Genomic DNA, 13,914 nt, shown 5'->3' on the forward strand with positions numbered 1-13,914 from the left:
CATGTTGCCCTTTCTCCTACGCCTAGTGCCTTACTTTCTTAAAGAAGACATCTGTCCATTCAATCGGAATTTCTATTTCTAGAGGTATACTCCATTTAGCGATATCCCACTTATCTTCCTGAAAGTCAAGTGCCACACCGGATACGCATTCAGTTACCTTTCTAAGAGCTCCTTTCATTTCTCTTCTTTGCTTCTGATTCAATAGCACGGAGACTCGCGCAAAGGGTTAACAGTTGATAGGCAAGTCAAGCGGTAAAGCAGTAAATCCACTAAGAAAGGCACTAATAGCTATTCACTCACCAACAACAGCGGCAAGGCAAGAGTGGAAGGAGAAAAGAAAGAAGGATCAAGTCGAGTGTTGTTCGGTGTGAGGCCGAGGTAGCTGTTCTAGTTCTGGACAGGAAAGTAAAGTATGGGCTTAGGGCTTTTGAATTTGAAATGGACTTGCAACCGGGGGAGAACAGAACTCTGGGTCCCGAATTCCCCCGCCGACTGAGAGATTCGATTTCCAAATCCAAGCTGGAACGTAGTCGCTATAGCGAAGCTATTGGCTTTCGCTTTGCTAAATCGGATCGGAGATGATTCGAGCATCAGTGTTTATATATATGATATATGAGAATGAGATTTCATATCAATATATGGGTACACTGATCTCCGTGTGAGATTTCTTTTGTCATTTTCTTTATACGATATTTCTACTCATCAGCTTGAAAAGAAGCCTCTCTTAAGTTCAAGAGTTTAGAAAGGCTCTTAGCATGGGAAGGAGCTCAGACTTCCTTAGAAGGAGATAAGCTAGAACGATCTTTGTATGTACGGGTCTCGGTAATTATAGAGACTAGAGAAAATAGGGCAATGAGTTGTTAGAATGAATGAATGAGGTCGCCGCTTCGCCCTATGGAAACTAACCTTAGTGTCCAAATATTGTCGCGGGAAAGAAGCTTTTTGAATCAATAAAGGAAGCCTATTGAATTGGGAATAGAAGGGGAAGGGGAATATGCCAATGAACTTTAAGCAGGGGACAAAGCTGGGGATGGCAAGGTTCTTTATCAATGATGCGGCATTACCGCAGTTGTATGTACTTGCATTTCTGCTGTTAGCATGCTTTGATGGCATAGAATCAATAGTTGACACGCACAAAATAGAAAGAAGGGCTCTTTGAACGACTCCGGTGCTATAGAATCTCTTTCCAGAAGAGGGCTAGTCTAAAGGCCTTGCCTTATGAAAGAAAGGAAGGATAAGAGGAGGGGAGCGAAGAGAGTAGGCTGCACGTGACAGACTCTGCTCCTATTTCAAATGCTCTTCTTGCCGCTTATCTGGTCTCAACCTCTTCCGGTCTTAAGTTGCTTACTCCTTTCCCGAGGTACGAAGTCTCTCTTCTGCATTTGACCTGAGACTGGGAGTTGAACTCGCGGCGGAAGGAAAGAAGCATGTAAGCCCGTAACTAAAGTCAAAAGGAGGGCTAAGAGCTTCCTTCTTTCTTGCCTTTTCTCGGTTACTCTTTCCCAGTTCCTAGCTCTAAGACTAGTGGAAGAAGGGGCAAGAGTGGCTTCGCTCCTACACCTTCCTACACGAAGGGCTGTAATACTAGGAAAGCGGAAAGCATGGGTAGGGCAAGAGGCTGTGGACGACGTGACCCGTTAGCACCGGATGAATGACGCAAACTTGAGCGCCTGAAGTCACGAGAGAAGGACGCGAGTTCCTTCAGGGCAAAGGGCATACCTGAAATTTAGGTCATGCAGGAATGCAGAAACGGAACAAAGAAAAGCTTGACGCTAATCCACTAAAGACTGAACCCATCAAGCGAACAAGTCGCTAAGGCTTCCACAGACCGAGGCTTATAGCAAAAGGAAAGACGATTCTATCCAATCACAACCTCGCCAAGTCTCTAATCAGGGGCTCCATGTATTATAATGTATATATATATATATATATATATATATATATATATATATATATATATATATATATGTCAAATAATTAAGTGATTAAGAAGAAGAAACAAATGTACTCAATCAATTGAGATTACTTTTTCTTTGGTTTCTAGGAGCTGATTAGTGATATTATATATGGTTTACTCCAATGTGATGAAACTGGCGAACCAAAACAGTGCCGCAAGGTACCACTAGAGGTGTTAAATGAGTTTATACGGTCTGAAGCGGAGAGCTCGATTTCAAGGACTTAATGGTACCCCGGGCTCGAGTTCGGGCAGCTCGAAGTAAAGACCAGATCTGACTGGAAAATGCGCACCTCAAGGGAGCAAATCGAAGACCCGTCATGATCTGCCTCGAGGGTAGTATAATTTCGATGACACTCAAGAAAGAGCGGAAATTTCTCAAGGACACGTGGATCAGGGCATAAATTAAGGGATAAGATTTGTACGAAATAGTACGAGTCCGTACTAGGTTGTTATACAGCTGTACCAATAGAATTATTTACCATAATTGAAAATGTACCATATTAGGGTTTTTCCCTTCTTTATAAAGGGGGCCCCAATCTTTGTAAAAGATATCCCATTCACTGCAATAGAACATTCTACTCTGCTTTTCTCGTTTACTGTGCTCCACAATTGTTCTTCAACTTTATTGTGTTTACTTTATTGTTCATACTTTATTTGCTCCTGACTTACCTCGAGGCCCCCGAGATAATTGAGCTCGAGGTCCCCGTTGCTCTAACAACACTGGTTTGGTTCATCAATTCTTCTTACTTAAACTAGTATTGGAATAATTCACATATCTTTAAAACCACAAACCACCTTTAATTGCTACTCACATTTTTTGAGGTAAACAGTTTGGCGCCCACCGTGGGACTAAAGATAATAGTGATTATTTTTAGTGCTAGTTTTCTGATAACACACGTTATTCTTCACACTTTTTGTTGTCAAGATTCTTTGATTTCAGGCTAAGATATGTCTAGCTCAGCAAACGCACCCATGCATGGAAACGACGGTCTCGGATCCCATGGAGAAAACAATGCAATAGCTGCAGGGATCGGTGTGCCACCGCTAAACCCTGGGGTAGCACCAGCGCCAAACCCCATCGATGTTGGTTCGCACATTGCTATGAACGTCGATTTGGACGCTGATGTCGAAGGAAGTGTACACGGAGGGGATCAACCTGACGCTCAAAGGACACAAGATCAAGGAGAAAGAGAAGTTAGTCTACAAGTGATTTTTGAGATGTTGCAAGCACAACAAGTTGCTATCGTCCAGGTACAGAGTCAGCAAAAGACTCCGACCATGGCTGGGCCAGAAACCGCTCATCGTGTTGAGCCAACCCTGGAGAGATCAAGCAACAACGGCTCAGGAACTGACCCCACCATCATGAGAATGCTCGAGGAACTCACGAAGAGGATCGAATCAGGAGAAAAAAGGATCGAGGACAACGACGAAAAGGTAGAAACATACAACTCGAGGGTCGACCAAATACCGGGAGCACCTCCGATTTTGAAAGGACTGGACTCGAAGAAGTTCGTACAAAAATCATTCGCCCAGAGCGCGGCTCTAAAGCCCATCCCGAAGAAGTTTGGGATGCCAGACATCCCTAAATACAACGGGACCACTGATCCCAACGAGCACATCACCACATATACTTGTGGCATAAAGGGAAATGATTTGGAAGACAATGAGATTGAGTCTGTTTTGCTAAAAAAGTTTGGGAAAACTCTGCCTAAGGGTGCCACGATTTGGTACCATAACTTGCTCCTGAAATCCATTGATTCGTTTGCCATGTTGGCAGACTCATTTGTAAAGGCACATGCCGGTGCCATAAAAGTCGCAACAAGGAAGTCCGATGTATTCAAAATAAAGCAAAAGGAGAACAAGATGCCGCAGGAACTTGTCTCCCACTTCCAGTCAGAATGGATGGAGTCAGCACCGGTCTCCGATGACTGGGCTGTACAAGCCTTCACTTTGGGACTAAATGAATGAAGTTCAATGGCTTCGAAGCATCTGAAGCAGAACTTGATCGAGTATCCCGCCATGACTTGGGCGGATGTGCATTACAGGTACTAATCAAAAATTAGGGTCGAGGATGACCAGTTGGGAGCCCCCTCGGGCTCAGTTTATCCAAGCAGGTTACTAGCAAAGAGGTCAGGAAATGTAGATAGGGGGTCAAGGTCGAATAAGGAAAGATATCAGCCATACGTCGAGGATTGAAAGAACATTTCAAGGCGTAGCATACCTCGGAACGATCGAGGTAAAAGTTACCGGGGACTCATGAGCAAAACCGGGTTTCGATAGGTACGTGGGACCGACAGAGGCACCCCGGCTATCGGAGTACAACTTCAGCGTTGATGCCTCGGGTATCGTCTCAGCCATTAGATTAATTAGAGATACTAGATGGCCCAAGCCTATACAGACCGATCCTTCTCAGAGGAACCCCGACTTGATATGCAAGTATCATGGTACTCATGGGCATAGGACCGAGGATTGCAGGCAGCTTAGAGAGGAGGTAGCCCGGTTGTTCAACGAGGGGCATCTTCATGAATTTCTCAGCGACCGGGCCCAAGAACCATTTCCGAGAGAGAGATGCAAACAGGAAGAATGAACCTGAAGAACCTCAACATGTCATTCACATGATCATTGGTGGAGTCGACATCCCACAGGGACCTATATTCAAACGTACCAAAGTATCCATCACAAGGGAGAAACGGACTCGGGACTATACGCCCGATAATACCCTCTCATTCAGCGAAGAATACATCGAGACCTTATCTCAGCCTCACAACGATGCTATGGTAATTTCTATCCTTTTAAATAAAGTTCAAGTTAAACGTCTTGTGGATCCAGGTAGTTCGACAAATATAATCAGGTCAAGGGTCGTGGAGCAGCTCGGTTTCTCGATCAAATCATACCAGCATCTCGAGTCTTGAATGGCTTCAACATGGCAAGTGAAACGACGAGGGGGGAAATCATCCTCCCAATCAATGTGGCCGGAGCCATACAAGATACCAAATTTCATGTCATCGAAGGTGACATGAGGTATAATGTTTTGCTTGGAAGGCCGTGGATCCATAGCATGAGGGCGGCGCCATCGACCTTTCATCAAATGATGAAGTTCCCAACAAAGGATGGCATGAAAAAAGTATATGGAGAGCAGCATGCAGCTAAGGAGATGTTTGTAGTACACGACTTGACACCGGTATCGACACCATCCACATTGGAAAAGTCAAAGCACAAACAGGTGGCCAAATAGCAATTACAGCCCATACCTTCAGTTGATCTCGAGGGACAGGTAATCGATGAGCAGGTGGTCGAGGACGAAAAAGAAGATTTCCTCATCCCCCGAGCCTTCATTTCCCCCGAGGAATCAGATGCGACGAATTCCACAGTCGACGAACTCGAGCAGGCCGTATTGATCGAGCATCTTCCATAACGAAAGGTATACCTGGGGACGGGGTTAACCCCCGAACTCAGGAAAAAACTCATTTAATTTCTTATCAATAACATTGATTTGTTTGCTTGGTCCCACTTAGATATGATAGGGATCCTATCGGAGATAACTACCCATCGACTAAGTGTCGGTCCCAGATTTAAACCAGTGAAGCAAAAGAGGAGACCCCAGTCCGAGGTAAAACATGGATTCGTCAAAGAAGAGGTAACCAAACTTCTCAAGATAGGATCCATTAGGGAAGTAAAATATCCCGAATGGCTAGCTAACGTAGTGGTAGTCCCTAAAAATGAGAATAAACTTAGAATGTGTGTAGACTACAAAGATTTGAACAAAGCATGCCCTAAAGATTCTTTCCCATTGCCCAACATCGATTGTTTGATCGATGCTACGGCCGACCACGAGATCCTTACTTTTGTCGATGCCTACTCCGGATACAACCAAATTCAAATGAACCTGGAGGACCAAGAAAAGACTTCGTTCATCACGAAGTATGGTACGTATTGTTATAATGTAATGACCTTTGGGCTAAAAAAGGCAGGAGCCACATATCAACGCCTAGTTAATAAGATGTTCGAACATCAAATAGGCATATCCATGGAAGTTTATATTGATGACATGCTAGTTAAGTCCCTGCGCGTAGAGGACCATTTAACCCATTTGCAGGTGATGTTCGATACCCTAAGAAAGTACAACATGAACCTCAACCCCGAGAAATGCGCTTTTGGAGTCGGCTTAGGCAAGCTATTAGGCTTTATGGTGTCGAACAGGGGTATCGAGATCAACACCGATAAAATTAAAGCCATCGAGGAAATCATCGTAGTGAACAATGTGAAAGCCGTACAACGGCTGAACGGGTGGATATCTGCCCTAGGCCGATTTATCTCGAGGTCATCAGATCGGAGCCATCATTTCTTTTCCCTACTCAAGAAGAAGAACAACTTTGCATGGATTCCGGAGTGCCAATAAGCCTTGGAAGAATTAAAACGGTATCTCTCGAGCCCACCTCTGCTCCATATTCCGAAGGAGGATGAAACACTCTACTTTTATTTAGCCGTGTCCGAGGTGGCGGTAAGTGGCGTGTTGGTTCGAGAAGAGCAAGGTACACAATTTCCTGTCTATTATGTGAGTCGGACCTAGGAGATGCTGAAACCAGGTACCCACATTTGGAAAATTTAGCTCTTGCATTAATAAATGCATCTAGGAAATTAAAACCATATTTTCAATGACATCCTATATGTGTATTGACTACGTACCCACTTCGAAGTGTCTTGCATAAGCCCGAATTATCGGGCAGATTGGCCAATAGGCCATCGAACTTGGAGGGTATGATTGAATATCAACCTCGAACGGCTATCAAGTCTCAAATATTGCCAGACTTCGTGGCCGATTTCGCGCCTACCCTCGTACCCGAAGTAGAAAAGGAACTCTTGCTAAAAACGGGTACGTCATCGGGGGTATGGACCCTTTTCACAGACGGTGCCTCGAATGTGAAAAGATCTGGGCTCGACATCATTTTAATACCGCCTATGGGCAGTGTCAATAAGCAATCTATCAAAACTTCTAAATTGACTAACAATGAGGCTGAGTATGAGGCCATGATTGCAGGTCTCGAACTAGCCAAGGGCCTTAGAGCAGAGGTCATCGAGGCAAAGTGTGACTCCCTTTTGGTGGTAAATCAAGTAAACGGGAGCTTTGAGGTTCGGGACGATCGAATGCAGAGGTACTTAAACAAACTTCAAGTGACATTGCACCACTTCAAGGAATGGACACTGGACCATGTACCTCGAGAACAGAATAGCGAGGCCGATGCACTTGCAAACTTGGGGTCATCGATTGAAGAAGATGATATCGTCTCGGGGACCGTCGTTCAACTATCGAGGTCGGTGGTCGAAGAAGACCATGCAGAAATTAATTTAACAAGTTTAACGTGGGATTGAGGAATAAGTACATCGACTACTTGAAGCATGGGAAACTCCCCACGGACTCAAAAGAGTCGAGAGCACTTCGAGCAAAGCAGCTTGATTCTCACTTGATGAAAATGGAACGTTGTATAGAAGAACCTTCGATGGACCATTGGCAGTATGCTTGGGTCCCGGGGACACCGATTATGTATTACGAGAAATCCACGAGGGCACTTGTGGGAACCATTCTGGTGCCAACTCTTTGGTTCGCAAGGTGATCAGAGCGGGGTATTATTGGGATAGCATGGAAAAGGATACCAAGGAGTTCGTTCGAAGGTGTGATAAATGCCAAAGATTTGCACCGATGATCCATCAACCCGGTGAACAACTCCATTCGGTCATATCCCCGTGGCCATTCATGAAATGGGGGATGGACATGGTCCGCCCCTTACAAACGGCGCCAGGTAAAGCTAAATTTATTTTGTTTATGACTGACTACTTTTCAAAATGGGTAGAATCGCGTGCCTTCGAGAAGATAAGAGAAAAAGAAGTCATTGACTTCATATGGGACCACATCATATGTCAATTCGGGATACCTGCCGAAATAGCATGTGACAATGGGAAACAATTCTTCGGCAGCAAAGTAACAAAATTCCTCGAGGACCATAAATCAAAAGGATTCTATCAGCGCCTTACCACCCAATTGCAAATGGTCAGGCCGAGTCCACAAACGAAACCATCATTCGAAACATAAAGAAAAAGTTAGAAGATGCAAATGGGAAATGGAGAGAAGTGTTGCCCAAAGTTCTATGGGCATATCGAACGACGTCAAAATCGAGCACGGGGGAGACCCCATTTTCTTTGGTATACGGGTCCGAAGCATTGATCACAGTTGAAGTCGGAGAACCTAGCGTTAGGTTTCAGCATGCTACCGAGGATTCAAATCGCGAAGCTATGAACACTTTTCTCGAACTACTAGATGAAAAACGTGAGACTGCATTGATTCGAATGGCCGCGCAAAAACAAAGGATCGAAAGGTATTACAGCAGAAGGACTAACCTTCGATATTTTGGTGTCGGGGACTTAGTCCTAAGGAAGGTCACTCTCAACACTCGAGACCCAAACGAAGGAAAGCTAGGTCCCAATTGGGAAGGACCGTACCGTGTTCTCGGAGTCGTAGGGGAAGGATCCTACAAACTTAGCATAATGGAAGGCGAGCAACTACCAAACAATTGGAATGTATCGCTGCTCAAACGCTATTACTGCTGAGGTATGACCTTCTCCCCCCTTTTTCCATTTGTATTTAAAACTAACTCCTTGCGATTGGAAACATCGAGGTACCTTTCAGCTCGAAGACCTCAGGTTTAAAGTATGCGTTGCACTCTTTTTCCGTTGAATCGATTTTATCCCAAATGGGTTTACTGGCAAGGTTTTTAACGAGGCAACACCTATATTCTACCTAAGGAATATTCAACAAGTATTCAAGGCTTCTTTTCAATCAACCTCGAACACTGGGGGGCCTCACCCTCGGAGGATGCATTCTCGAAGAAAGCAATTCATGCCAAGGAGGGTCTCGATAGGGGAATGTTATAAAGGGCCAAACGGTTCCATGTAGAATAGTCGAGCCCCCAGCGGCGAAGCATGTACGCATGTATCAATTATTTGAAGAAGCATTCTTATTATATCAAAACACTTCTGTGCCTCAAAGAAGTCTACTATTTTCACATTTAACGGCTCAAGGGCCAAAACCTCGAATACACCCGAATACTCGGGGACTATCATCGACAATCGACGCATTGAGTCATCGAATACTCAAACTTATAAGACCTCAAAGAGGCACACTAGAACTTATAAGACCACAAAGAGGCACACTCGATCTCACAAGACCTCAAAGAGGCATCCCCTCGATATTAAGGCCAAGGCCATCACACTCGGGGACTAAAGGCTGCGACCATATAAATGACTATGGTAATATAAAAGGTTACGGCCAAAATGATGTGGCTCAGAGACGTCCGACTTCCGCCATAAAACTAAAAGGCCTTCATATACTTCGAAAAAACCGGTTAAATCAGGCTACCCTCGGCAAAGGCAAATTATAAGGGGCTTCGATATAATCAGCCCTTAAATAATGCAAAATCTTCGATAACATCAGCCTTCGAAAAAACCTCAAGAGGTATTCGATTAACGCTGCATATCAAATTTGAAATGAGGTTCCAATCAATAGAACCTTCAAAAAACCCAAACGGGTACAAAAACACATGCTAAGGCATACAAAATTTTCACTAAGTCTTTTAGCCGAAAAGAGGGAAAAATTTATAGCCATTTTAGAGGCCGAATTGGCCCTACCTAAAGAGCCTAAGGGCCAACCTAAAAGATCCTAAGGGCCAACCTAAAGAGCCTAAAGGCCAATATTTAAAGAGCTTAAAGGCCGAAGCACACCATGCTCGAGACCTTACCCAGCTCGGACTCAAAAGTCCCGAGCTAAAACTTAGCTCGAAGATCGAACCTTAAGTGGTAACCTATTATCGATCGTTGATAAAAAATCAAGCAAACTTTGAAGAAAAATTGAAGGCAAACGATCAAGGAAACTCCTTTCCTTTTTTTTATATACAAAAAGATATTACATAGGAGTAAAGCCAAAAATTACAAAAAGATAGAGAAAATTCTACCTGCTCCAGAGGGGCATTCCCCCGGATCCTGTCGCTTCCCCGGGACCAGCCTCTTCCCCAAGGGTAGATTCTTCGGTAGCCTCCTCCTCATCATCATCTTCGACGTCATCATCATCGTCGGAGGAAAGGATAAATTTGGAATCAGCCTCATCTACCTTAGCTTGCTTTATCTCCTCGGAAAGATCAAAGCCCTTAGCATGAACCTCTTCGAGGGTCTCCCTTCGGGATCGGCGTCGGGCAAAGTCATTTCTTCTTTTCTCTCGGTCGGAAACCTCCCTCAACTCCAACTGAGCATCTGGAGCATCCTTCAAATAGATGGCCACCGTCCTATCGACCTTGGCTTGTGTTTCTTTGGCCTCGGCCCTAACTTCCACAACCTCGGCCTTGGCCTTCGCAAGACCAGCCTCGAGATCGGCTATTCTGCCAGCCTGAACCAAGTTGCTCCCTTGAGCATTCTAAAGTTGGACCTCGAGGGCTGATACCTTCGCCAGTGCATCATTTTTAGCCATAACAAGGGCATCCTTCTTTGCCTTCCATTCATTGCACTCGGCTCGGACATGATCGACCTCGCCCCGGTGCTGCCCAATCATATCTAGCTTTTGCTGCAGCTGAGATATTGAAGTATTAGCCTCCGAAGACGGGAGAGGTAGCCCGTATTTTTTCAGAACAGAGGTTGCCTGATTTTCTAACTCACTCTTGTATTCACGAGCTTTGGTCAACTCCAATCTAAGATGCTTCATTTCTTCCTCCTTTTTGTCAAGGAGAAGCCTAAGGGTTTTCTCCTCATTCGAAGTCCTACGCAATTCGACTTCACAATGACGCAATTCGGTCTTCAATTTATCGAAGGCCTACACAAAGGAAAGGAATGATCGATTAGACAAAAGAAGAAAAGTATGGCATTGAAGAAATTGCAGTGCAACTAAAAACTTAATATTGAGCAAAGATGCTGAGCCTCCTCGAAGATTGAGCTCGCATCCACTGGGTCGGCCTCATCGATCCCAACAAAGTAACCCTGGAAGGGGCATTTTCACTCGGGACTCCGCCTAGCTCGGACGTCTTTAAGTTCTGGGCATCTCTAATGGTATCCTCGGAGAAGGCCAGAAACGACGAGGGTTGACCTGCTGTCATGGCCTCGGGGAGATCACCCGAGGTGCTCTGTTTAGGTAGAGGAGCTTCGAAGCTCGCTCCCTTTGGAGTATTTCCAGAAGTTTGAGAAGCAGTTACCGCGTCGGGTGATACAGGGCCTTCATCCCCCTTTTCTTTTAAAGTTCCTTCCTCGATTCTAGGGGCCCTGATCTCAGCAGGCTTGATAGCCTCGGAAGATTTCCTGGTCCGAGTCACTAGCGTCGAACCCTCCATCTTGTCACCGTCATCGTCCATGAACTGGTGGACCGAGTCAACATCCACGTTGATGACGACGCTTTTCTTATGCCTCCGAGTGGGCTCTGCTTGGCTTTGGGTGTCCTCGTTCTTCGAGGACCTTTTTCTCTTGTTATCCTCTTTTGGCTTTAGGACCGAAGATCCTGCTTCCTCCCTGAAAGGGGACTGCCTCATCTCGAAGAACTCACCGTGGTGTACCGTGGTGTTTTGCTTCCCACTTGCCCTTCAACAAGTCCCGCCATTTGAGTTTGTCGTATGTTGAAGTAGCAGCTAGTTTGCAAACCCAGCCCTCGAGGTCGAGGATCACATTAGGCATCCATCGAGCCGCTGCGGAGAGGGGAAATGAGTAATTATGCGAAGTTTAGCAAAACTTATGGAAAAGAACTAAAGCAAAGAATTCCACTCACGTTCGAAGATCTATTCCTCGGGAAACGGCATGAACTCCTTGGGAAGAACATCGACGGTCCTCACCCGGATGAAACCGGCTCATCCAGCCTCGATCCTTGCCTTCGTCGTTACTGGCGAAGAAGGATTTAGTTGATCGGCCTTGGAGTTTGATTAAGCCTCGAAAATGTTGAAGTCGATATAATCGGATGAGGTGCCTGAGGGTGAACTCGAGCCCGTCCTTTTCGATGAAGAACCTCATCATTATTACGATCCGCCAAAAGGACGGATGAATCTGGCCCATGGTTACTTGATATCTTCGGTAGAATTCAAGCACGAGCGGGTCGTGGGGACCCAACGTAAAGGGGTATGTATATACACTCAGGAACCCCTCTACGTAATTTGTGATGTACTCCGCACGAGAAGGTATTTGCAGAATGACCTTCTCTGCCCATTTACACTCTCTCCTCACAGCATCGAGGTGTTTTTCCTCAATTGACCTTATATAGCTCGATGCATGCTCTCGACGGCCGGCGACGTCGGGAGGGTTCTCGACTATAAAGTCCCCTTTTAAGGAAAATTTGCTCGGTACGATCTCGTGAAGCGCCGACGGTTTACCACCGGCCAGACGGGAGGTAGAAGTAGATTTTCCTTCTTTCTGAGGAACGAACTTGAAAATTTTTGCCATCAGTTCTTTAGAAAAAGATGAAAGAAATGAATACATCGGCGAGGTTTTGAGCCAATACGGTGAAGGAACTGGTGGTGAAAAGGAAACGTATAGAGGAAAATTGGTGTTGCAAGGTGGGAAAGAGGAAGGCGGCGACGGTTCATTAATATTGATGGCCGACCGACTCTGACGTGCATTTAATGCTTTTGGGGAAGTGAACCAACGGGATGCTTCGGCCATTTTAATGCTTACGTCATAGGAGTGATTCCATCATAAAGGACTTCGGGAACTCAAATCGTTTCATATCATTTCATTCTAAGAAACGTGGGGACTATCTGTATAGGGTCTGAATCGGAGAGCTCGATTTCAACAAGTTAATGGTACCCCGGGCTCGAGTTCGGGCAGCTCGAAGTAAAGACCAGATCTGATTGGAAAATGCGCACCTCGAGGGAGCAAATCGGAGACCCATCATGATCTACCTCGAGGGCAGTACAATTTCGATGGCACTCAAGAAAGAGCGGGAATTTCTCAAGGACACGTGGATCAGGGCATAAATTAAGGGATAAGATTTGTACGAAATAGTACGAGTCTGTACTAGGTTGTTATACAGCTGTAACAATAGAATTCTTTACCATAATTTGAAATGTACCATATTAGGGTTTTTCCTTTATATATAAAGGGGACCCCAATCTTTGTAAAAGATATCTCATTCATTGCAATAGAATATTCTACTATGCTTTTCTCGTTTACTGTTCTCCACAATTGTTCTTCAGCTTTATTGTGTTTACTTTGTTGTTCATACTTTATTTGCTCCTGACTTACCTCGAGGCCCCCGAGATAATAGAGCTCGAGGTCCCCGTTGCTCTAACAACACTGGTTTGGTTCATCAATTCTTTTTTACCTAAACCTAATATTACTTGTATATTCACTAGTATTGGAATAAATTACATATCTTTAAAATCACAAATTACCTTTAATTGTTACTCACATTTTTCGAGGCAAACAATGAGCAAATTGGGTATGTTTGAGCGGGTTAAATGGGTCGAATCAATAAATTGGTTGGATAATAACCCAGGCAAATGATCGTCTGTATCAAGATGTGCGGGATCAATTAAGATTAACTATTGGGTCATAATTCGGCACTCGTAACTCAATATTATTTTTCATTTGTTTGTTTGTTCTCTTATAAGTTGCCTAGTTATAAGGGGTACATAGGTCGGGTAATTCAATTATCAAACCAAATCAATTGTATCGGATTTTTAAATCTATAAAACAAAAGAAACCAAACCATCAAAAGTTAAAATTTTCAATCTCTGTTTTTCTCGGATTTTGTTTTTATTTATTTTTTTTCAAGTTTTTTGGATATATTTTGATAAAATATTCATAGCATAAAATATATAATTTGGTCTTAGTAGGATACCACTATATAAGGTGTTACCCAAGAAAATAACACAAAATAATGTGAGATGAGTCATTACAATGTATTAAAATATTTAACAATAAAGATAATAAAATCACATAAA

General features: G+C 44.3%; 1 protein-coding gene across 1 annotated transcript; it reads right to left on the reverse strand.

The window, feature by feature from the left end:
• Positions 1-9,956: 9,956 nt before the first annotated feature.
• LOC109239077 (intracellular protein transport protein USO1-like) lies at positions 9,957-12,631 on the reverse strand. The gene is made up of 4 exons (XM_019405582.1): positions 12,138-12,631; positions 10,972-11,563; positions 10,443-10,808; positions 9,957-10,388 (listed from the first exon to the last, which is right to left on the reverse strand). The coding sequence occupies exons 1-4, from the start codon at positions 12,629-12,631 to the stop codon at positions 9,957-9,959; spliced, it is 1,884 nt and encodes a 627-aa protein (XP_019261127.1).
• Between the last annotated feature and the right edge of the window lie 1,283 nt (positions 12,632-13,914).

Source organism: Nicotiana attenuata, unplaced genomic scaffold (genome assembly GCF_001879085.1).
Source record: "Nicotiana attenuata strain UT unplaced genomic scaffold, NIATTr2, whole genome shotgun sequence".
Lineage (NCBI taxonomy): Eukaryota > Viridiplantae > Streptophyta > Magnoliopsida > Solanales > Solanaceae > Nicotiana > Nicotiana attenuata.

What these genes read in the sequence shown, in the direction of transcription:
- LOC109239077 (XM_019405582.1), bottom strand. Translation starts at nt 12,631, where the DNA reads ATGGCCGAAGCATCCCGTTGGTTCACTTCCCCAAAAGCATTAAATGCA. An exon ending in CAAATACCTTCTCGTGCGGA is followed by an intron (nt 11,564 to 12,137) that starts GTACATCACAAA and finishes GACTTGTTGAAG; the next exon opens with GGCAAGTGGGAAGCAAAACA. An exon ending in GTGAAAATGCCCCTTCCAGG is followed by an intron (nt 10,809 to 10,971) that starts GTTACTTTGTTG and finishes TCCTTTGTGTAG; the next exon opens with GCCTTCGATAAATTGAAGAC.